Genomic DNA, 23,028 nt, shown 5'->3' with positions numbered 1-23,028 from the left:
GCGGGAACCCTGCCTCCCCCTCTCTGCATGCCTCTCTGCCTACTTGTGATCTGTCAAATAAATAAATAAAATCTTAAAAAAAAAAAAAGATTTTATTTTTAAGTAATCTTTATACCCAACATGGGCTTGAACACACAACCCCAATATCAAGAGTCACATAGTTTTACTAACAGAGCCAGCCAGGCACCCCAGCCCCTGGCTTTTAATTTAAAAGACTTCATGGGGAGCCTGGGTGGCTATCGTTAAGTGTCTGCCTTCTGGCTCAGGTCGTGATCCCAGGGTGCTGGGATGGAACCCTGGATTGGGCTCCCTGCTAAGCAGGAAGGCTGCCTCTTCCTTTCCACTCCCCCTGCTTGTGTACCCTCTCTTGCTACCTCTGTCAGATAAATAAATAAAAATCTTTAAAAAAATTAAAAATAAAAGACTTCATATAATAAAAATGTAATATCTGGTATCTCTTCCCACTAAAATACCTTGATGGCATAAAACTAAGAGCAAACAACTAAAAAATATACCTCAAAGGGATAACTTTTGACCAAGTAACTTTGGCTTTTGAAATGATCAACTTGTTACTTACTTCCATGAGAACTGTAGAAAATAGGTAATTAAATCAGATTACCATTTCAAAACTTCACACAAAATCTTCATGCATGTATTACATAGAAACAATAATTTCCTTACATGTATCATTAGTACTCATTAATTTCTCTATTTTTTACATAATTATAGCATTCTGCCCACGGTTTTGTGGTAATGGGCAAGTATCACCAATACTGTGACTGTCTTCTCTATTATACTGTGAGGCCTTCCAATGAGAGAATCATGTCCTAATTCTATCTAGTGTAATTCTTGCTCATAGCAAGTAATGAATATATGACCAGGTTTATAAAACTATGAGCTTGGTAGATCTAAATACAAGAAAAACAAGAAGCCTGAAGTATATCTTCTCTGTTTTTTTAATCCAAAGAAACATGGTTCTATTCAAGGCCATAGTAAATGCTCTTTAAAGGTATTGAACGCAAAAGGTTTAAGTCATAGGACAATGACATTCTTTTCTATTGTGAATGCAGCTCAATATTGAAACAGTTCAGTTCAACTAATTTTCAGAGATTATTTCTAACAAGGGGCACCTGGGTGGCTCAGTTGGTTAAGCATCTGACTTTGGCTCAGGTCATGATCTCAGGGTCCTAGAATCTAGCCCTGCATCTCCAAGTCCAGCTCCCTGCTCAGTGCAGAGTCTACTTCTCACCTGCCTTCTGCCCTCCCCCTGCTTGAGCTCTCTCCCAAATAAATAATCTTAAAAATTTTTTTCTAACAAACAAAACTGACAAATTGAAACAGGGAGGAGACACACACTACTCTTCCCTCAGCCAAACTGCATGACAACAGATCTGCTAAACGCTCCTGGTCTCTTATCACTCCTACAGCCTCCTCAGGGAGGTGGAGTGAGTTACCTTAAAGATGGGGAGAGATTCTGATCTCTTTTTCCTTCCTTCTTTCCTGGACTGGAGAGTAGGTAGCAGTTACCTCAATAAGTGGGTTTTCTCTGCATATGCAAACTTTCCTTGGGCTGGACTCGTCCAGGCTAGACTTATAGGTGGGAAGTCGAACGGTGGTGGCTAGGGAATTAGCAAGTCTGATACAACTCTCTTATCAAGCTGGTTCCTCTAGACCTGTTGTAATAAAAGAGCTATTTGGAATCTCCACATTCTCCATGTAGAGGGGAAAAAGATGCCGTCTATTGGAACACCCCCCCACCTGCCCCCACCCAATGCAATGAGATCCTCAGAGAGCAACTATGGACATAACCTTGGAGTTACTACATGTTTGGTTCCAGACCATAATAAAGTGAACACTGCAATAAAGTGTGTCAAATGAATCTTTTGGTTTCCCAGTGCATATAAGTTAGCTTGTACTGTAGCCGGTTAGGCATGCAATAGCATTGTCTAAAAAATAAAAAAGTAAATGCCTTAATTCAAAGGAAAGTCTTGGAGGGCCTTGCCTCGATGTGGTGGCTGCCAAACCCTGGGGTCGCTGTGACAATTTCTTCAAATAAGATAATAAAGTTTGTTGCATCAATGGAATCTTCTATCACAAATATTTTCTCTGAAGCATGTGATGATATTGGTAGCATTTTGCCCACAGAACTTCTTTTATCTTTATCTTTAAATTCAATTAATTAACATGTTATTTGTTTCAGGGGTACAGGTCTGTGATTCATCAGTCTTATATAATACCCAGTGCTCATTACAACGCAAACCCTCACCAATGTCCATCACCCCTCCAACCCCCAGCAACCCTTAGGTGGTTTCCTGAGATTAAGAGTCCCTTATGGTTTGTCTCCTTCTATGGTTTTGGCTTGTTTCATTTTTCCCTCCCTTCCCCTCTGATCTTCTGTCTTGTTTCTTAAATTCCACATATCAGTGAGACCATATGATAATTCTCTTTCTCTGACTTATTTCACTTAGCATAATACTGTCTAGTTCCAACCAGTTGGAAATGGCAAGATTTCATTTTTGATGACTGCATAATATTCTTGTGTGTGCGTGTGTTTTTGTGTACGTACATATACCACAGCAGAACTCCTTTTAAAATGGAGTCAATCTTCTTAAACCTGCTGCTGCTCCTTTATCAAAGAAGTTTATATAATATTCTGAATCCTCTGTTGTTATTTCAACAGTCTTCACAGGAGTTTCTTCACCAGGAATAGATTCCATCTGAAGAAACCATTTTCTTTGCTCATCAAAAGCAGCAACTCTCACATGATATAATGAGCAGTGGGCATTATAGAAGACTGATGAATCACTGACCTCTAACTCTGAAACTACTAATACATTATTTGTTAATTAATTGAATTTATTTATTTTTTTAAAAAAGATTTTATTTGACAGACAGAGATCAGAAGTAGGCAGAGAGAGGAAGGGAAGCAGGCTACCGGCTGAGCAGAGAGGTCGATGCGGGGCTCGATCCCAGGATGCTGGGATCATGACCCAAGCCAAAGGCAGAGGCTTTAACCCACTGAGCCACCCAGGCACCCCTATTAATTAATTAATTGAATTTAAATAAAAAAAATTCATCCTAAATCCAAATTAAAAAAAAAAGAGCAACTCCTCATCAGCTCAAGTTTGATCATGAGATTGCAACAATTCAGGCACATGTCCAGGCTCCACTTCTAAATCTAGTTCTCTGGCTGTTGCCACATCTGCAGATACTTCCTCCACTGAGGTCTTGAATCTTTAATTTGTAAAACATACAGTATTTGTGAAGCACAATAGAAGGAGGTATGCCTGCACAGCACTCCAGATCAAAAGGAGACACCAGATAACTGGCAATGCAACAGACGCCCTGACATTAGATCCCTGTCTTATGGTGGACACAAAATCAATTCTTAAATGTAAAAACTAACACACACAGATTAAAAATATAGAAGTATAGTTCTATGACCTTTGTTTAGGAAAGTTTATTAAAAGCAAACACAGAAGACACAAAGTATAAACCATAAAGATTATCAATTTTATTATATAAAATAGATTTGACTTTGAGAACCAGCCAAGATGAAACACAGCATGGCTTATTCTCTTACTGCAACTACAAACTGAGGATAAAATATGAAAAGCAACTACATGAGGATTCTGGAAAGTAAACGGTGACACTCAGTTTTTCCCTGGTCTCCTGGGCTGATATTCATGGAATTCAGGGAACTCAGAGAAAGCACTGCAGCCATAAGACTGAGAAAGGGACCCTTCCCAGCTGGAGAGTGGAGTGAGGCAGAGATTTCTGGTTTGTTTTTCCCCCTCTACCAGCTCTGCTCAAGGTCAGCACCAGTCATGGATCAACTAAAACCCAAGAGAAACCCCATCTCTTTAATCAGCAGAACTGAGAAAGGATAGGATGTTGGGAGATTACGGAAGGAGTCACCATTATTTTTTTTTCTCTTCTCTTAGTCACTCAAAACTCACAACAGTTAGGAGGCAGAAACTGAAGAAAACGTATCTTTCTGGCCACCAGAGGAAATGGGAAAAGGAAACCATGTTATCCGGAGAATGTGAATGAACTCTTGGAGAAGAGGGAGTTAAAGAAAAAGCACTTTCTGGCTTACCCCTAAGCTGTGTGTTCATGAAACAGAACTAAAGAAACATGACAAAGGTGTTGAGAATGAGATTCAAGTACAAGCCACTGTCCAAGTCCCTAAGTGGGGCATGGCCTGGGCAAGTCGACACAGCACAGCAAAGACCATGAAGATGACAAACACTGGAACCAGCACCCACATAAAGTGACAAGGTACGTGCAATCTGAATCTAATTGAGTAGATTGTCTGACAAAAATAAAATGAATAACAAAAATCAACATTTTCCAGGTATTTTTAACAGGACCCAGAGTCTCACAGTGTTATAGTCAAACAGTCCAGGACATGATAAAAAAAAAAAATGACTCACATATAAAGAACAAGGAAATGTGATTAGTTCTGATATGAAAGAAGAGTCAGGAGATCCCAGCCCTAAGAGGACTCAGATATTGGAAATTGCCAAAGACTGAAAGATTTTTTTTTTTTCTCCGAGAGAGAGAAAGAGAGACTTTTAAGCAGGCTCCATGCCCAGTGCAAAGTCAGATGCTGGGCTCGCTCTAATGACCCTGAGATCATGACCTGAGCTGAAATCAAGAGCTGGATGCTTAACTGACTGAGTCAGAGAGGCATCTCAGAACTGCCAAACACTCTAAAGCAATTATATAAATATGCTCTGTGAGGTAAAGGCAAACACTAAGGGAGTAGAAAGACCACAATGGAGAAATAGAAATTATGAAAAAGAACCATATGAAAACTTTAAAACTGAAAATACAAAATATCTGAAATTAAAAAAAATTCACTCTATGGGCTGAAGACGAGAATGGGGATGACAGAGGTAAGTCAGTAAATGGGAAAATGACTCAGGAGAAACTATCTAATATGAGATACTGAGAAAAAGGATTGAGGACAAATGAATACAGTCTCAAGGACCTGTGGGACTATTTCAAAAGTGTCACTTAAGTCTCAGAGGGAGGAGAGGTTGCTACAGAAAAAAATATTTGAAGGAGTAACTGCTAAGAATGCCCCCAAGTCTGGTGAAAGACAAAAATTTACAGATTCAAAAAGCTCAGCAAACACCAAACAGGATAAAAGCACATACAAAAAAATGGCCTACAGACATGAAAATCAAACTACTTAAAATCAGAGATTTAAAGTCTTGAGATCTGACAGAAAAATGGATTTTGTAGAAGCAAACAATTTGAGTGACTGTGGATTGCTCTTTAGAAATCATCAAAGCCTAGGACAGTGCAACAAAATTTTTAAGTGCTGAAAAAAAGAACTTATGAACACCAGAATTTTGTAACCAGCAAACATATTCTTTCAGGAATGGGGGCAAAATAAGTACACACCCTGGTGAAGGCTTAAGAGACTTAGAGAATTTGTTGTATACAGACCTGCAATAAAAGGAATGCCAAAGAAAGTTCTTTAGATAAAAGAGAAAGGATACTATAATGAATCTTGGAACTTCACAAATGAAAGGAAACAGAAATGGTAAATATCGGGGCGTCTGGGTGGCACAGTGGGTTAAAGCCTCTGCTTTCGGCTCAGGTCACGATCCCAGGATCCTGGGATCGAGCCCCGCATCGGACTCTCTGCTTAGCAGGGAGCCTGCTTCCTCCTCTCTCTCTGCCTGCTTCTCTGCCTACTTGTGATCTCTGTCTGTCAAATAAATAAATAAAACCTTAAAAAAAAAAAAAGAAACGGTAAATATCTGGATAAATATAAACCATCAAGGACAAAAAAAGAGGCTATCACTATAAACCTTAACAACATTAAGGAAAAAAAATGGCGCTGGGCTGGCTCAGTCAATGACGCATACAACTCTTGATCTTGTGGTTCTAAGTTTGAGCCCCATGTAGGGTGTAAACAAGAATAAAATAAACAAACACACCAGTGAACAGCTCTATGACCCCAAATCAGATAAGTCAGATGAAAACGGACAAATTCCTTAAAAGGAACAAACTGCCCAGACACTTCTAACAAGAAATATGTAACCTGAATGGCCATATGTTTATAAAAAATAATGAATTCATAATTTAAAACCTTACAAAAAAGTCTCCAGGCCTAAACGAATTCATGAACAAATTATACCAAACATGTAAGGAAAAAATTATGCCAATTCTTCACAACCTCTTCCAGGAAGATGGTGCACTTCTAAACTCACAAGACCAGCATTACTGTGACACCACCAAAGACAGAAGGAAACTACTCATCAATATTCCTGTGCTTTATAATAAAAATATATATATATTTGAACTTTGTCTCTGTTTCTGGTTCAGACCTCCCCAAACCCTTGGAATTTCCTGAGCAATAAGAGCAGCGGGAACATGTTCTATTTGGTCTCTTGTCCTCAGTTCCTGAAAATATTCCAGCCATTGAGTTGAAATGGGTATCCTGTTAATCATAACAAGTCCCTTTCAATGACAATTGACTTTCTATTAATGAGGCTATCTTCTGGAAATCCCTTAAGGATGGGGACCAGTTACTAGGGGAAATAACCATGAGTTGAGGGTTAAACTTTCAGTTCCATGGCGATTTCCCTGGAGGGGAGAGGGGCGGGGATGGAGGTTAAATCAAGCACCAGTCAGTGATTTAATCCACCACGGTTATGTAGCAGCCCCCATAAAAACTCAGAAGGATAAGGTCTGAAAAAGCTTCCAAGTTGGTGATCAGAATGCTTCCATATGCCATCGTGCCAGGCCCCCGACTCCGTGGGGAGAGAAGCTCCTTTGTTCACGACCTCACCTGTGTCTTTTCATATGGCTGTTGAATCTTACCCTTTAATATGCTCTGTAATTAACTGGTAATTTAAGCAAGAACACTGTTTTCCTGAGTTCTCTAAGTCTCTCTAGCAAATTAATCAAACGCAAGGAGGGGCTCCTAGAAATCTGATTTCCAGCCAGTTGGTCAGAAGCACAGGTGACAATGACAACTTGGACGTGAAACTGGCATCTGAAGTAGAGGCCAGACGCGTGGGACGGAGCCCCCAATTCTTAGAATCTGGTGCCATCTCCAGGTCGATAGGGTCAGACCTGCGCTGAATTGAAGGACACCCAGCTGGTGTCTGAGAACTGCTTGGTGGTGTAGGGAAAAACCCCACAAGTTGGAAGTGGTATCAGAATCATCAGCCAGAAAAGCAGCAACATATAAAAAGTATAATACTTTCATATAATCATAACCAAATATAGTTTATCCTAGAATACAAGGCTGGTTTAAATTTTGAATAATCAATGTAAGTCACCATTATAAATAGACTAAAAAAGAAAAGTTATACGATCAAAATCTCAGAAAAACAGAGAACTTCTGTAACCTGGTAAAGGGCAGCTACAAAAACCCAGAGCTGACACCATACCTCATGGTGAAAATCCGAATGCTTTCCCCCTCAAACTCCGTAACAAGGTAAGTCCTAATCACCACCATACTGGAAGCTAGGGTGCAGAAGTGTAGACTTGAAAGCTCCAATAATCAAGACAGTGTGGTACCGACAGAAGGAGACCCATACATACAAGAAACAGAATACAGCCCAGAAAGAGATTCTTACAAATAAAGCCATTATTATTATAATTTTTTAAAGATTTTATTTATTTATTTGACAGAGACCACAAGTAGACAAGAGAGGCAGGCAGAGAAGAAGGGAAGCAGGCTCCCTGCTCAGCAGAGAGCCCAATGCGGGCCGATCCCAGGACCCTGGGATCACGACCTGAGCCGAAGGCAGAGGCTTTAACCCACTGAGCCACCCAGGTGCCCCAAGCTATTATTAACAGAGATACAAAGGCAATTCAATGGAAAGGAGAGTCTTCAACAAATGGTGCTGGAAAAATCAGTCATCCCTAAGAAGCAAGCAAGGAAGGAAGGAAGGAATGAACGAAAGGCGGAACCTTGAGCTATACCTAGTACCTTATACAAAAATTAATTCAAAATGGGTCATAAATATAAAATTATAGAAGTTTCAGAAGGAAATATAGGGAACAAATCCTTATGACTTTGGGTCAGGCAGAGAGCTCTTGGGATACACCAAAAGAAAATTCGTTTAAAAAATTTACAATTTGACTTCATTAAAATTAAATTTTTTCTCTGTGAGAGATACTGTTGAGTGAGAAGAAAAGCCACTGACTGGTAGAAAATGTTTGCAAATCACTTGCCAGAACACTTCTTTAATCCAGAACTCAAAACTGAACAGTAAGAAAACTACCCAATCTTAAAATGGGCATAAGAGACACTTTACCAAAGACTTAGACATTACAAAACTTCAAGTTAAAACCTGATGATAACCAAGTGCTGAGAACTATGTAGAGCAACTGAAAATCTGATAGCACTTCTTGTGGAAATGCAAAACAAAATAACCACTTGGGAGAACAGCTTGGTGTTTTCTTACAAAGCTACCATGTGAATCAGCAGTCTCAGGGTTGGATATCCAGAAAAACGAAAAAAAAAACCAAAAAAACAAAACATGTTTACACAAAACCTGTACAGAAATGTTTATAGCAGTTTTATCAATAATAACCAAAAACTGGAAATAGTCCAAATGCTCAGATGGTAAGAGTAAACTACAGTATATCCATATAATAAAATCTGCTCAGCAGTAAGAGGGATAAGCTAATTGGTCCATGCAGTAACAGGAATCTCAAATGCGTCATATTACATGAAAGAATTCAGCCTCACACGAACTGTGTGATTCTCCTTATATGAAGTTTGGAAATGTAAAACTATAGAACAAAAGATCAGTAGTTGCCAGGGATCAAGACTGAAGTGGCTCAGTCAGGCAAACCTCTGCCTTTGGCTCAGATCATGATCCCCAGGTCCTGGGATTGAGTCCCATAACAGGCTCCTTGCCCAGTGGGGAGACGGCTTCTCCCTCTGCTTCTGTGTTCTCTCCCTCTCTCTCTCTCTCTGACGATAAATAAAATTCTAAAAAAACAAGTAAAGATTGAAGGTAGGTTTTGACTGCAAAGGAAGAGCATGAGATAATTTCCTTGGGGTGATGGAACTGTTCTTGAATCTGGTGGCTGTCAAAAAATTTTCCTGTAGGTTGACATGACTGAGTGTCCTGACACAACCAAGTGTCAGCAAGGATTGAGTAAAGGAAATGCTCTTAACTTGCTTTAAAAGGATAAACTGCCAAAAACACTTTGGAAAACCTTTTGATATGCTCTGGTAAAGCTGAAAATGGTCACACTCTAAAAGAACTGCACTTCTGGATATATAATCATACAAAATCATCATAAATGGGCATAATGAAAATATAAAAATGGTTATAGCATTATTTAACATATTATTAAAATGTGAAAGTAGGGGTGCCTGGGTGGCTCAGTCGGTTGAGTAACCGGCTCTTGATTTTGGCTCAGGTCATGCTCTCAGGGTTGACTCAGCGGGGAGTCTGCTTGAAGTTATCTCCCTCTGCACGGCCACCCATAAGCAAATCTTAAAAAAGTAAAACTAAATGTCTAAAAGGAGAATGGATACAAAATTGATTGATACAAAATTTTAAAGTATAAGAATAATGTACATTTTCATAGTACATAAATATGAAGATATAGAACTGTATATAGGAATTATAAAACTCAAAACTCATAATAGGGTATGTAAGAAAGATCATGGGAACATAGATTTCCTCTATACCTGTAATATTATATAGCTTTTACTTTCTCATTTGATAGTATTTAATTTTCTAAGCGTTTAAGAAATTAAATAATATTTCTCAGATCTTGATTCTTCTTTGCCAGGGAGAGGTGGGTAATGAGATGGGCAAAAGATCTTGCTCTCTTTGCCAAGAGGAGGTGGGTAACATTTTATTTCAAACACTGAATATTGGAGAATATAACTTTTTTTTTTTTTTTGTACAAGATTTTATTTGACAGAGAGAGAGAGAAGAGAGCAAGCACATGCAAAAGCTGGGGGAGCTGCAGAGGGAGAAGGAAAAGCAGACTCCCCATTGAGCAGGGACCCGACACAGGGTTCCATCCCAGGACCCTGGGATCCTGACTTGAGCCGAAGGCAGACGCTTAGCCGACTGAACCACCCAGGTGCCCCGAGAATGTAACTTTTAATAACTAAATTTTTAAATCTGAAAAGTTCAAAATATTATACATAGTTGACATGGGAACTGGATCAAATTTTTAAAAGTACTGTTAAACTAGATGGGTAAATAAATTTTAGAAATTTAAAGGAAAAAATGTTAAAGACTACCCTGAGAGTTGAATAGTCAAAAATGGGATAAACTAGTTAATGGATGATGTTTCAGAAAAATCCACTTATAAATATACAAAAGAAGTCACTGGTGTTTAAGTCCATTGTTCTCGGCAGCCTTTCCATAAAAATACAAGCATACTGTGCTTCTCAGACACTGCATTTTTTACACATTGAAAGTCTGTGGCAATCCTGTGTCAAGCAAGCCTATCAGTGCCATTTTTCCAAAAGCATTTACTCATTTTGTGTCTCTGGGTCACATCTGGTAATTCCCACAGTATTTCAAACTTGGAAATTATTATATGTGAATTGCAACAATCTCATGATACAGCGTTAATGGGTGAGGAGTTTCTCATGGATGAGCAAGGAAAGTGGTTTCTTCAGATAGAATCTACTCCTGGTGAAGATGCTGTGAGGACTGCTGAAATGACAACAGAGGATTCAGAATATTACATGGACTTAGTTGATAAAGCAGCAGCAGGTTTAAGAGGATTGACTCCATTTTAAACGAAGTTCTCTGGGTAAAATGCTACCACACAGCATCGCATGCTGCAGAAGTAGTCTGCGAAAGAAGAGTCAATGGACGCAGCAAACTTGACTACTTATTTTAAGAAACTGTCACAGTGACCCCAACCTTCAGCAGCCACCACCCTGATCAGTCAGCAGCCGTCCACATCGAGACAGCAAAAAGATACAGGCCTTGCTGAAAGCTTAGATGCTGGTTAGCAATTTTGAGCAATAAAGCGTTTTCGAATTAAGGGATGTACGTTGTTGTTTTAGACATAATACTACTGCACACTTAACAGACTACAGTACAGTGTAAACATAACTTCTGTATTTACTGGGAAACCAGAACATTCTTTGACTCACTTTATTGCAATATTTGCTTTATTGTGGTCTGGAACAGAACTGGTAGTATTTCCAAGGTGTACCTGCACATTTGTTATATACCAAGCTTCCATAATGTGTAGTTTTTTTTTTACTTAAAAAAAAAAAAAAACCTGAAATACAGTTCACATATAGTGTTCCATTAGTTTCTGGAGTACCACAGAGATTCAACAATTCCATACACTCCTCAGTGCTCCCCCACGGTAAGTGTAATCACCAAACAACATTATCACAGTATTATTGACTATACTCTGTATGTTGTCCTTTTTGTGTCTGTGCCTTATTTATAACTCGAAGTCCATACCTTTTAATTCCCCTTATCTACTTCACCTATTCCCTTACCCACCTCCCCCGAGCGACCACCATACATGTAAAGTTTTACCTTCTAATTTTATCCAATTTTATTAGTTTGTATATCTCAGACAATTTCATTCCATCCAACTACCACAACTTTATCTTGAAGGGTAAGCAGCCCCACATGTTTTTACTCAAAACTGTTATGGTTCTTGTGAACACTTTCTCTTCTATGTGAATTCTGGAATTAGCTTGCCATCTTCCCTAGAAAGCCCTACTGGGATTTGGACTGGAATTACTTTAAAATTCATAAATTAGAGAACAATGAACATTTTTATGATATTGAATCTTCCCATCCATGAAAATGATCTCGATTTCTGTAGGCCTTCTTTTGTGCATTTCAACATAATTTTAAATTTGCTTCCTGATACCTTCTGATTTGTTCTTATTGTAAATAGTGCTTTACAAAGTTTTATTTTCTAACTGCTTTTGGCTGTAGTATAAAGAAAAGCAACTCATCTTTACAACGGATGAACTTTTTTTCTTTCTCTGATTTTGTGCACTGATCAGGATTTCAGAACACCAAACAAAACCTTGACAACAGGCATCCTTGACTTGTTCTGTGCTTAAGGGAAGTGCTTTTAAGGTTTTACCATTAATTATATGTTTGTATTAGGGTTTTTGTAGATATTCTTCATCATGATTAAAATGCATTCTCCTATGTTGCAATTACTGTGAGATTTTTATCAATAGGTTTTAAGTTTCATGGAGTATTTTTCTGCCATCTACTGACATACCTGGATTTTCTCCTTTAATCTGTTAATATGGGAAACTACATCATTCGATTTTCTAATATTAAACTGTCTAAGAATTTCTAGGTCATGATTTCTAACAAAAACTTTACTAGGTTTAGTTTGTTATTGCTTATTTTTAGAGTCTCCCCCACTCCATTTGACAAATAATCCTGGTTTATAACTCTCCATGTTGTTTAGTTTTAATAGAAAAGGCTCGGGAATGTTCTTTTTTTTCTTCATTTTTCTGAAACTATTTATATAACATGTTCCTTGAGTACCTGATAAAATCCAATTTGACCAATTGTTTTGTTTATATATTTTAAGTACAAAATCAATTTTGTTAATTTGGTAAGATTTTTCAGGTTTTCTATTTCTGATTTAGTTTCTGTAAATTTTATATAACTGTATATAAATATGTGTGTGTGTATATATATATATATATAAATATATATATACATACACATTATATATTTCAGGAAATTGTCCATTTAGACTACTTACAAATTTATCAGCAAATAAAATTACTTAGTATTCTTATAGTCTAAAACAGTGTGATTATGGAAAATTTCAAATGTGCAAAAGCAGACAAAATAGTATCATAACCTTGTCCTCATCCCCTAGCTTTACCAGTTAACTCAGCCAGTCTTGCTTGAACTGTAACCCTCTCACATCTGCCTCTCACATACAGAAACAAATCCCAGAGAGAGTTCACATGTCAACAGTTCTATGTGTACTGCTAAAGACCACTTAACATATGATCAGTTCTATTATCAAACCACATAAATAATTTCTTCGAATCAAACACCAGTGTTCAGACTTCTGCCTTGTAGTGTTTCCTACTTTGATACTTTGAATCCACAAGTTCATTTGACTTTACATTTCTTTTAATCTATGGTTCACTGCCTTTTTTTTTTCCCCTTTGTCATTTATTTATTGAAGAAAATACAGGGCTTTTCCTCTTTTGTTCAGCAGGTTTTCTTCACAATTTGTCATATTAAGAATTTTTAAATATCTGCTATAGTAGACTCATGACCTTTTCCATTTTTCTTCTTTTAAGATTTTACTTATGTATTTGAGGGAGAGACAGAAAAAGGGAGCACAAGCAAGGGGAGAGGCAGAAACAGACTCTCTGCTGAGCAGGGAGTTGGACCAGGACCACACGTGGGGCTCAATCCCAGGACCCTATGACCCTGAGATCATGACCTGAGCCAAAGGCAGTCACTTAACTGACTGAGTCACCCAGGCACCTCTATGACCTTTTCTAAATATTATTTAGAATATTATATATAAATATAATATTCTAAATATTATTTAGGTCTTTCTTGACTAAATCAATCTTGGCAGAGGTGTACCTATAGTTATTTTTTTTACAAAGGGCCAGCTTTTGGCTTTGTTGATTCTTTTTAAAATATCATTTATTTCTGCTTTCATTAATTACCTTTGCTTTGGATTTCTTTGGTTATTCTTTTAACTTGAGTTGAAACTTGCTCATTAAATTTAAACTTTTCTTCTTCTAAAAGAAACATTTATGAAAACTTCCTTATAGCACTTTTGGCTACATCCCACACATTTTGATATTCTCAATTTTATTGTTTTAAGTGTGTTTAAATTGCCACCCTGATTTCATCTGTGACCTGTTAATTACTAACTGGTATATTATTAAATTGCCAAACATATAGATTTTAAAGTTATCTTTTGGTTGCTGGTTCCTGATTTAATTGTATTTTTGTCAGAGGGTGCTCTGCATAATACGAAGCACTGGTATTTCAGACTTCTGTTTGTAGTCTAGTGTATGGATCAGAGTTTATAAATGTTTCATGCCTGCTCGCAGAGGATGCATATGCTCGATGTTGGGAGTAGGACATGTCTCATTAGGCATACTGTCTTGTTTAAATCTGAGCCTTACCACTTTTTCTGTATGCTTGATTAATTACTGAGAGGTGAAATTAGTTACCCACTATAATTGTGGCTCTGTCAATTTTCCTCAGCAAACGTCAATTCAATTCTGTAAATTTTGAGGCCATATTAATACATAAAATTGAAAATTGTATCTTCTGGGGTGCCTGGGTGGCTCAGTGGGTTAAACCCTCCGCCTTGGGCTCAGGTCATGATCCCAGAATCCTGGGATCGAGCCCCGCATCGGTCTCTCTGCTCAGCAGGGAGCCTGCTTTTCCTTCACCTCTCTCTGCCTGCCTCTCTGCCTACTTGTGATCTCTGTCTGTCAAATAAATAAATAAAATCTTAAAAAAAAAAAAAGAATTATATCTTCCTTGTAAATTGGTGGCCTTCTTGATTTCTATTTTAATAGCTATATCAGATCTCTTTTGGTATTTGTCTATTATTTCTTTCCTGTTTCCTTATTTTCAAAATTTCCCATAGTTATCCTAAAGCAGAATATACTTGGATTTTAATTGTAGCATTTAGTCCATTTATTATTTTTGCCCAGAAATATCTTAATTTGCTCACATTCTAAAATGAATTTTAGACTGGCAGTTACTTATTTTTTTTCTCAGCACTTTCAAGACATTACTCTATTGTCTTCCGGCTCCTATTTTGCTATTAATGATTCTCACAGCTCTCTTTTTTGTCTAGTTGTTTTAAAGATTTTCTCATTGTCTGTTGTGGGTCAATATAAACTTTTTTCTTGCTTTGGGAGTCACTTGTGTCAATGCTTTTTGTCAGCTTGAACATTTTCTTGCTAAAATCCCACTACCCCTCCCTGACCCCCTGAGCTACATTCTGGGTAATTTTCTCAGTCTATCCTTTAATAACTGTACCTTTTACTTGAGGAAATTGTACTTGGTGATTTTTAAAGTATACCTGGTCATTTTTCTTTCTCGTTTTTTTGATTCCTTCTCGTAAGATACTTAAAACACCTGACTTCTTAGGCATCAAAGAAACTTCTTGCTGTTAGGTCTGCTCATTCACTCATGATGGGTCGTTTCTTTCTTTCTTTTTTTTTTTAAAAGATTTTTATTTATTTATTTGACAGACAGAGATCACAAGTAGGCGGAGAGGCAGGCAGAGAGAGAGGAGGAAGCAGGCTGCCCGCTGAGCAGAGAGCCCGATGCGGGGCTCGATCCCAGGACCCCGGGATCATGACCCGAGCTGAAGGCAGAGGCTTTAACCCACTGAGCCACCCAGGTGCCCCAATGATGGGTTGTTTCTTTACGTTTTCTAATTTTGGGCTGTGAGCTTAGCTTCAGCAGTATTTTACTGATGGCAATCCTACAGCCTCTGTGGTTATTTTGAAGATTTATTTATTGTGTCTGTGTATGAGAGAGAGCACAAGCAGAGGAAGCAGCAGAGGGAGAAGCAGACTCCCCAACGAGCAGGGGGCCTGATGCGAGACTTGATCCCAGGACCCTAGGGCCATGACCTGAGCTGAAGGCAGACACTTAACTAACTGAACCACCCAGGTGTCCCTCTGTGGTTATTCTGTATTTATTTTTGCCAGGTGTCTAAAAAGATTTTTAAGGCCAGGGCCATTTTGTTAATTTTTAGACTAAGTGGTTCCTGGATTGGGCCTGGAATGTAAATCACATATGTCCCAAATTCCAGCAAGAACAGGTTTCTAGGTAAAAGCTTTAGGGGAGACCCCAGCCTTATTCTGGGACTGAGCCCAAAAAGGTAAGCTTCTTCACTGTTAACCTATTAGTGGAAGAGGTTTCTAATCTACCACTTCATAGAAATTATATTTCCTTTTAAGGGTTCCAGTTTTATGTGAGGGATCTCATAAAGGTCACACAAACCACAGGCCTTTTCTCACTGTGGTTAGTAACACCAAGCTCCCGGCAGGTCTACTGGTGAGTAGCTGGAGGGTACTGAAATCACCAAGAGGTATTTGTACCATTAGTTTCAGTTTTCAATTTATTGGTCTGGTTTCTATTACTCTCTCTTCATTTTTAGTCCATAAGAATTATCTTTTTTTGGGGTGGGGGGGGATCTTACCTATGCTTTTAAAAGTGTATCTGTTATATTTTACCCAATGAATCCAGATGTTTTGTAACGGTCAGGTTTTCACGTTATCTAATCTATGCTATTACCATAATTCTAAATTTTATTTTTGTAATTCTTTTTTAAAAAATATTTTATTTATTTGACAGAGAGAGAGATCACAAGTAGGCAGAGAGGCAGGCAGAGAGAGAGAGAGGAAGCAGGCTTCCTGCTGAGCAGGGAGCTTGATGTGGGGCTCGATCCCAGGACCCTGAGACCATTACCTGAGCCGAAGGCAGAGCCTTAACCCACTGAGCCACCCAGCTGCCCTAATTTTTGTAATTCTTTAATGGTTTGTTCTCTTATCCTCACTTACTCTTTTCACATATATCCACATTAAATATAATTTTCACTGTGAATATTCCTAGAAGTATAAATTAAGAGCAAAAAGCAAAAGTAGTCAGCAACCAATCCCAATCTGTCAGAGTTATTTAAAAACATCCTTTACTGCAGTACTTTCCAATAACAGCTCCACATCGTTAGCAGAGGACGGCATGGAAAGAACACAGAAGCCAAGACTCGCTACATTTGTGCTTTGGTTTAGACACTGCCATGACCAACTCTGAGAACTCTGACAAGATGCTTCATCCTCTTGTGGTCTGTTTTTCCTCCTCATAAAGTTCCTTATGAATCAGTAATCATATGGAACAAAACTCACAGCCCTGATCTAGGAATACAAAGATTTTAAGACTCTCAATGTTTGTGTCATCTTCCTGAAACTATATGGCAGTTTACTTAGATCTTAGGAGGCCAATCTGATTGAAATAAAAGTTGCAGTATCAGTTTCTATAATAGTAAGTATCTCCGTGAATCAAAACAATACATTATGCTAATCAATGTCTTATTATGTTTTTCTCTAAAGTGACTCAATGCATAATAATACCTTGGCTTTTGGAGTAGCTTTAATTGTCCATATGCAATCAACGGCTTGACCAGGTTTTGTTTTCTCTTCTTGTTCTACCTGACTAGAACGCACTATTCCATCAGCTCCCGAGAGCTCAAACTGGCAATCTAGAAAGAATAGAGGAACGATGCTCAAAGGAAAATATGACTGATCAAAATGCCATGAGGAAAAAGAGGTGATATACTAAACCTGGGATGGGATTTAAAATACCTCCTAGGTAAGTAAAGTCTGGATCTGTAATAGAAAAAAGAAGAAAGTGATTGGCATTGAGATAGTTTAGAGTTACATTAAGGTTTCATGTCTTATGTCTAATCCTTCATTTAATAACAAAGCAAGAGACAGCTTTCATAGGTATAGAATACAGAGCACTGTTTTAAACCTGGGCATGTTTAGGTGCTTATTTATAGGAAAAGTTTTTTAAAAATGGTAATGTTTATACTTTTGATTCCATCATGAATAACTTACTTATGCCACCTGAAAACTTGCAACCCTCTGTCAAGAACAATAGCTAGACCATTAATGGATGCATGAATCAACATAATGCAGTATCCAGAAAGGAATATTTTTCAGCCTAACAGAGAAATAAGATTCTGATATATACTATAACACGGATAAACCCTGAAATGTTATACTAAGTGAAATCAGCCAGACACTAAAAGACAAATATTAATATTAATATGGAAATAAATGATTCCACTTATTGAGATCCCTACATTAGTCAAATTCATATAGACAGTACCAGAAGCTGGAGGAAAGGGGGAATGGGCAGTTCATATTTAATAGACACAAGGTTTTGGCTTGTGTTAACAAAAAAGTTCTGGAAATGGATGGTGGTGATGATTACACAGCATTGTAAATGTACTCATACACTTAAAAAGGATTAAAATGGTGAATTTTATGTTATTTGTAATTCGACACACACACACACACACACACACACAGTAGGAGCTAGTGAGCAGTGTTTTCAAAGTGGCAGGGAAAAAATGACTCCATGATATATAACATATTCTGTCCGGTGAAGTAGTTCATAGAAGACCAAGAACCAATAGTTCATATCAAAATAACTGATTTCAGCAAATTGGTCAGGTATTTGATTTTTATAAACCAAATCAATTAACTGAAATAATGAGACTTTAGTGTCAAAAAGATATTAAAAAATCTTATATATGAATCAGATCTTTGTTAACTAGTTTAGACTTCCTGAAAAAAAAAAACAGACATCAAAAACAATGCTCTTAATTGAATACTGTTTTTAAATATTAAAAATCAGGCTTTTTAATATATAAAGATTCTTACTTGAAGAAAAGTAGCTCTTTTTCTATTAGTTTATGTATCAGAAGAGCAACTTCATATGGATTATGATCAAAATACAGACAAATTATAATAAAACACTAAGGATTTCTAGACTCTATTACCTTACATTTGCGTTTTATATTACTACATAGTTTCTACATATATTATGCTTAGTATCATGCTCAGGAAAACTATGTAATATTCCACCTTGAAGATGAGGAAACTGAATGAGAGAGATTATGATTTTCTTAGACCATATTTATAATGGCAAAGCCAGGACCAGCTTACAATTCTCCAGACAATTTTTCTTACCCTATCATACTGCCTTTATAATGTGAGGGACGAGTCCACAGTTTAACCACTAAAAGAAAAAAATATCAAAATAAATGGGTAGGGGCACCTGGGTGATTCAGTCATTAAGCGTCTGCCTTCAGCTCAGGTCATGATCCCAGGGTCCAGGGGTCGAGCCCCACATCAGGCTCCTGGCTCAGCAGGAAGCCTGCTTTTCTTCTCCCCTCTCCCACTCCCACTGCTTGTGTTCACTCTCTCTCTGTGTCTCTCTGTCAAATAAATAAATCAATCTTAACCCCCTCCCCCAAGTCAAAATAAATGGGTAATGCATAACTGGCTAATTATGGCTATGTCTAGTTATTTCAAGTCATACTTATAAAATAAATTTTGTTTAGGGATCAGTAAATCTAGAAGACTACTACTACTAATAATGATAAGTTGGTATATTGTAAAGATTTCATTTATTTGTTTGTTTTAGAGAGACAGAGTGTACACACGAGGCAGGGGAAACAAAGAATCTCAAGCAGACTCCATGCTGTGCGTGGACCCCCATTGTGGGGCTTGATCTCACAGTTGAGATCATGACATCTGACTGACTGGGCCACCTAGCACCCCAAGAAATTAGTATATTTTAAATGAAATTCTCTGGTTACTGGTTACTGATTATCTATTGGTTACTGGTGTTATCTACTGAGGATAGAGAACTTTTAATGAATTGTTAATACCTGGAAATAACTGGGATAATTCTGAAAATTTTAATGCAATAATGACAACATCCTAGAATAATTGTCTACACATGAAGAAATTCTGATTCCTTTGGCAGGTAGCTCCTATGACTTTTTACTTCACTGCAGTTTAATTAAATTTGTCTTTGACATTTCTCTACAGAAGAGCTGAAAATGTTGTTGTCCCCTTTCAGCAAGGCTGGGTTTAGTTTATTAAGTTAAAAGAGGAAAGTCTCTGAGATGTATTCTCAATTAAGTTAAAAATTTCACCCCTACTTTTTAAAATATGATAACTATGAAGAAAGTAACTGGAACTAAGGACAATTTTTAACAAGAATTGAACATCCAGTTAAATACAATAAACTGTACACTGAAATAGGTTTTGCAGGCTATTTAAAGATCCTAAGATATTTTCATCTAGCAACTTTTTCGTTCTGGCAATTTGGTGTATATAATTCCTATTTAAACTTTCAAATTAAGTTTTTTTGGTAACTGTAATTTTTAAAAATTTATTTTTATTATAGTAAAATATGTTATCTTTTCAGCATTGAGAACATTAAACATTGAAACAACACTTAAAAATTCCCATGTTTACTGACAAGAAAAAAAGTTGATTATGCTGTTTAGGCGAAAAAGCAGGTAATACAATTGTTGTCACTTATGTAAAACAAAATAAAGTGATACAGAAAAACATCTGAAGGGATACACACCAAATTGTTAAAGTGTTTTTTTAATATATAGGATGGTAAGATTATGGATTTTTCTTTTCATCTGGATATATATTTTTTTAAAGTAACAAATTTCTTACATAAAACAAAGCAAAGAGATGACAGAACTGGTACATTGTTACTTTTTCATCTTGCTGGTCTATAAGCTGTTTGAAGACAGGAGCAATAACTTGTAGATCTTTGTGTTTCTGCATTAGGGATATGCACAGTTTTACACCAGAGAGGCTTTGCAGGTCTCAAAGTGTCTGCACATACTACAGGGCAGGGTAAGATAGGCAGAGTGGGTTGAACGGAGACCCTAATCCAAATCCTCAGAACCTGTATTACTTTATGTGGTAAAAAAAAAAAAAAAAAAAAAAAAAAAAAAAGAGTGAATATTACATTACAAAACAGAAGATGGGATTAAGTTAAGGATTCTGAGAGGGCAATGTGACGACGGAGGCAGGGACTGGAGTGATGTGGCCACAAATCCAGGAATGCTGGGGAAGCCCCCAGGAGCTAGAAGAGGTGAGCAATGGATTCTCCCCTAGAGTTCCCAGAAGAAACGTGGAGCTGCTGGGTTTCCTGCCCTCCAGAATTCTGAGAGAATAAATTTCTATTATTTTCAGCTGCTGAATTTATAGTTGGTTAAGGCAGTCTCAGGAAAGTAATACATCAGGTATTCCCATTTTACCAAGAGCACAACCCTCAGGTGCAACCGTGTTGAATAGTCTTATAGCTGTCAGGTAACAGAGAACGGATTCAAACACAGGTCTTTTGCTTCCAAGTGCAGAGCAGTTTCTATTGCTCAATATTTTCTAGAGATTATTCAAATGAGTGGTTAATTCAAGCATTCCAATGGAAAAAATCTGCCAAAATAATTTTTGGTAAGGATTATGAAAATAAGACAATTTGCTGAATTATCTTTTAAAATACATTTATCTTAATGTTTTTAGCCTTGATATACATTATAAAACATAAAGAAATCTAAGAAAACTGTGATACCTCTATGAAATGCTTCAAAATTCAAGTGATAACAGTTCTATTTCCAATTTTTCATTTCATGAAGTGATTTCCCTTTGGCCTTGCTAATTTCTTTAAAACCCTGATTTGATTAACTTGACTAAATTCTCTCTTTTCCAGACATAAGATTCTAAAACCAGAGTAAACCCACTAAAAAAAAAGACAACTTCATTACCTGGAATAAATGAATATTTTGCTCGAAATCCCAGTCCTTCAAGTTCTTCATCAGAACTAAACTTAATCCACATGAATCTCCCTGTTGATCTAATTAGTGGAGGGCTTTTCACACCACAGTAACGATCTATAAGTGGAGAGAAACCAAATGGCCCATCTCGAACTTCCAAGTGGTCAAACCGACATTCAAATGATGGTTCTATATAATAATGTTCATCAAAGGTCAACTCTATTCTTTGACGTGGAGCAGCTAGAAAACAAGAAGCAAGCAAATCAGGGCAACACAAAGTATAAATGTCCTGACACAAGTGGAAAAAGCAAAGTAACTGCTCTGTTACTGTTCCACAGATAAAAATCATGAGAACTGTTATATATGAAATTCATAATTAATGTTACACTTTATATCAATAGTAACAATGCTGCTCAGCAGAACTACAGCGATGTTTCCCTGTGGAATATGCTGTTTATTAAATTAGTTAAGTGTAATTAATTGATTAAAATTAGGCTAGAAAAGCTACTGCTTAGTTCATGAGATACAATGAATAGAAAAACCGAAGAAATGACACAACCTAATGTAACTATGGACGTAAATTTGCATTAAGGCATAAGAGATGCCAGTAAGTTTGAGTCCCTCCCTCCCTCCCTCCCTTCCTTACTAGAGAAGTTTCTCATTTACACTGATGCAGCTGGTTGAATTATATTTTAGGAGATTCAAAATTCCTATAAAATTTCAACTATTATTTTGTTAATGTGTTTCAATATCCAGACATATTTATAATTACTAGAGTTTAATTCAAACACATGTATAAATTTTGTTCAAACTGGCTTAAACTGGGCATCTTTCCAATGTACTCAGTTTTACAATAAAGTTAAAATTCATGTTAAAAGGCAGAAATTGGTTAATACCTTCCAAAATGTAGATACACTCCTTGTTTGGTGGATAAGAGTCAGGATAATTTGGTGAAGCAAAATGACCTCCATTGCTGGTTCGAACCCAAATGCCACACTGGGTTGCAGGAATATGCTTGATTCCAATATTTTGTCCATCTTAGGGAAAAATGGCATTTAAAATATGAATTACAGCAAAAGACAACAGCATTCTTCTCCTTCCCCCACAATTCAGCCATACAATTGCCCACTCTATGTTACACAGATAGTGTATATAATTTTGCAAGAACCACTGCCAAGTTTAGCGCAACAAACTGAATACAGCGGAAGTGTGAGAAAGGTAAAATTGTATGCTGTGCTGGTGGGAAGAACTTGCTGCTACAGGACAAGTTTGCCCTGTAGGAGAGCAGGGAAATAAAATGCTTAGATTTTACAAGGGCAAAGCTGTGTGGGAGAATCTGATAAATCAGTGCAACTCTATAAAATTCAGTTCTAGCATAAAAATAAAAGGATCCCAGGGGTTTATCTCCGGTATGGTACCTCTATATTTAGTTTAACACAAAAGCCAGAAAGAATCCAAAGATTACAAAGGCATTTTAGTTAAAGATTGTAGATTGAACACATGCATTTAGTTCTCTCTCCTTAAACTCCGTTAATAGTACTGGATTTTTTAAGGGCAAAAATAACCCCCTGAAGAGGCACAAATAGGTGCAAACACAACAACTGGCAGTGTTGGTGAGCAGGAGAGGGCATGACAGGTGGTGGTAAAACTGTTCTTTCTAAAAACAAGAGGCCTGGC

The 23,028-nt window shown here is 37.2% G+C and overlaps 1 protein-coding gene across 4 annotated transcripts in view; it reads right to left on the bottom strand.

Moving 5' to 3' along the window:
• Positions 1-23,028, bottom strand: part of NETO2 (neuropilin and tolloid like 2) — a 63,406-nt gene that overhangs the window by 26,065 nt on the left and 14,313 nt on the right. For 3 of the 4 annotated variants that reach the window (XR_006816291.1, XM_045989188.1, XM_045989186.1), the window contains 4 exons: positions 22,248-22,388; positions 21,343-21,591; positions 17,318-17,362; positions 17,108-17,235 (listed from right to left, as the gene is read on the bottom strand). Coding sequence is in view for 3 of the 4 variants with exons in the window: in XM_045989188.1 (XP_045845144.1) it covers positions 17,108-17,235; positions 17,318-17,362; positions 21,343-21,591; positions 22,248-22,388 (563 nt within the window). In the remaining variant the exon portion in view is untranslated. The remainder of the gene's footprint in view (positions 1-17,107; positions 17,236-17,317; positions 17,363-21,342; positions 21,592-22,247; positions 22,389-23,028) is intronic. The other variant, XM_045989187.1, reaches the window with a different exon arrangement.

This window comes from Meles meles, chromosome 19, assembly GCF_922984935.1.
Source record: "Meles meles chromosome 19, mMelMel3.1 paternal haplotype, whole genome shotgun sequence".
Lineage (NCBI taxonomy): Eukaryota > Metazoa > Chordata > Mammalia > Carnivora > Mustelidae > Meles > Meles meles.
The sequence above is the reverse complement of the archived record's forward strand: the minus strand, read 5'-3'. Positions and strand labels throughout refer to the sequence as shown.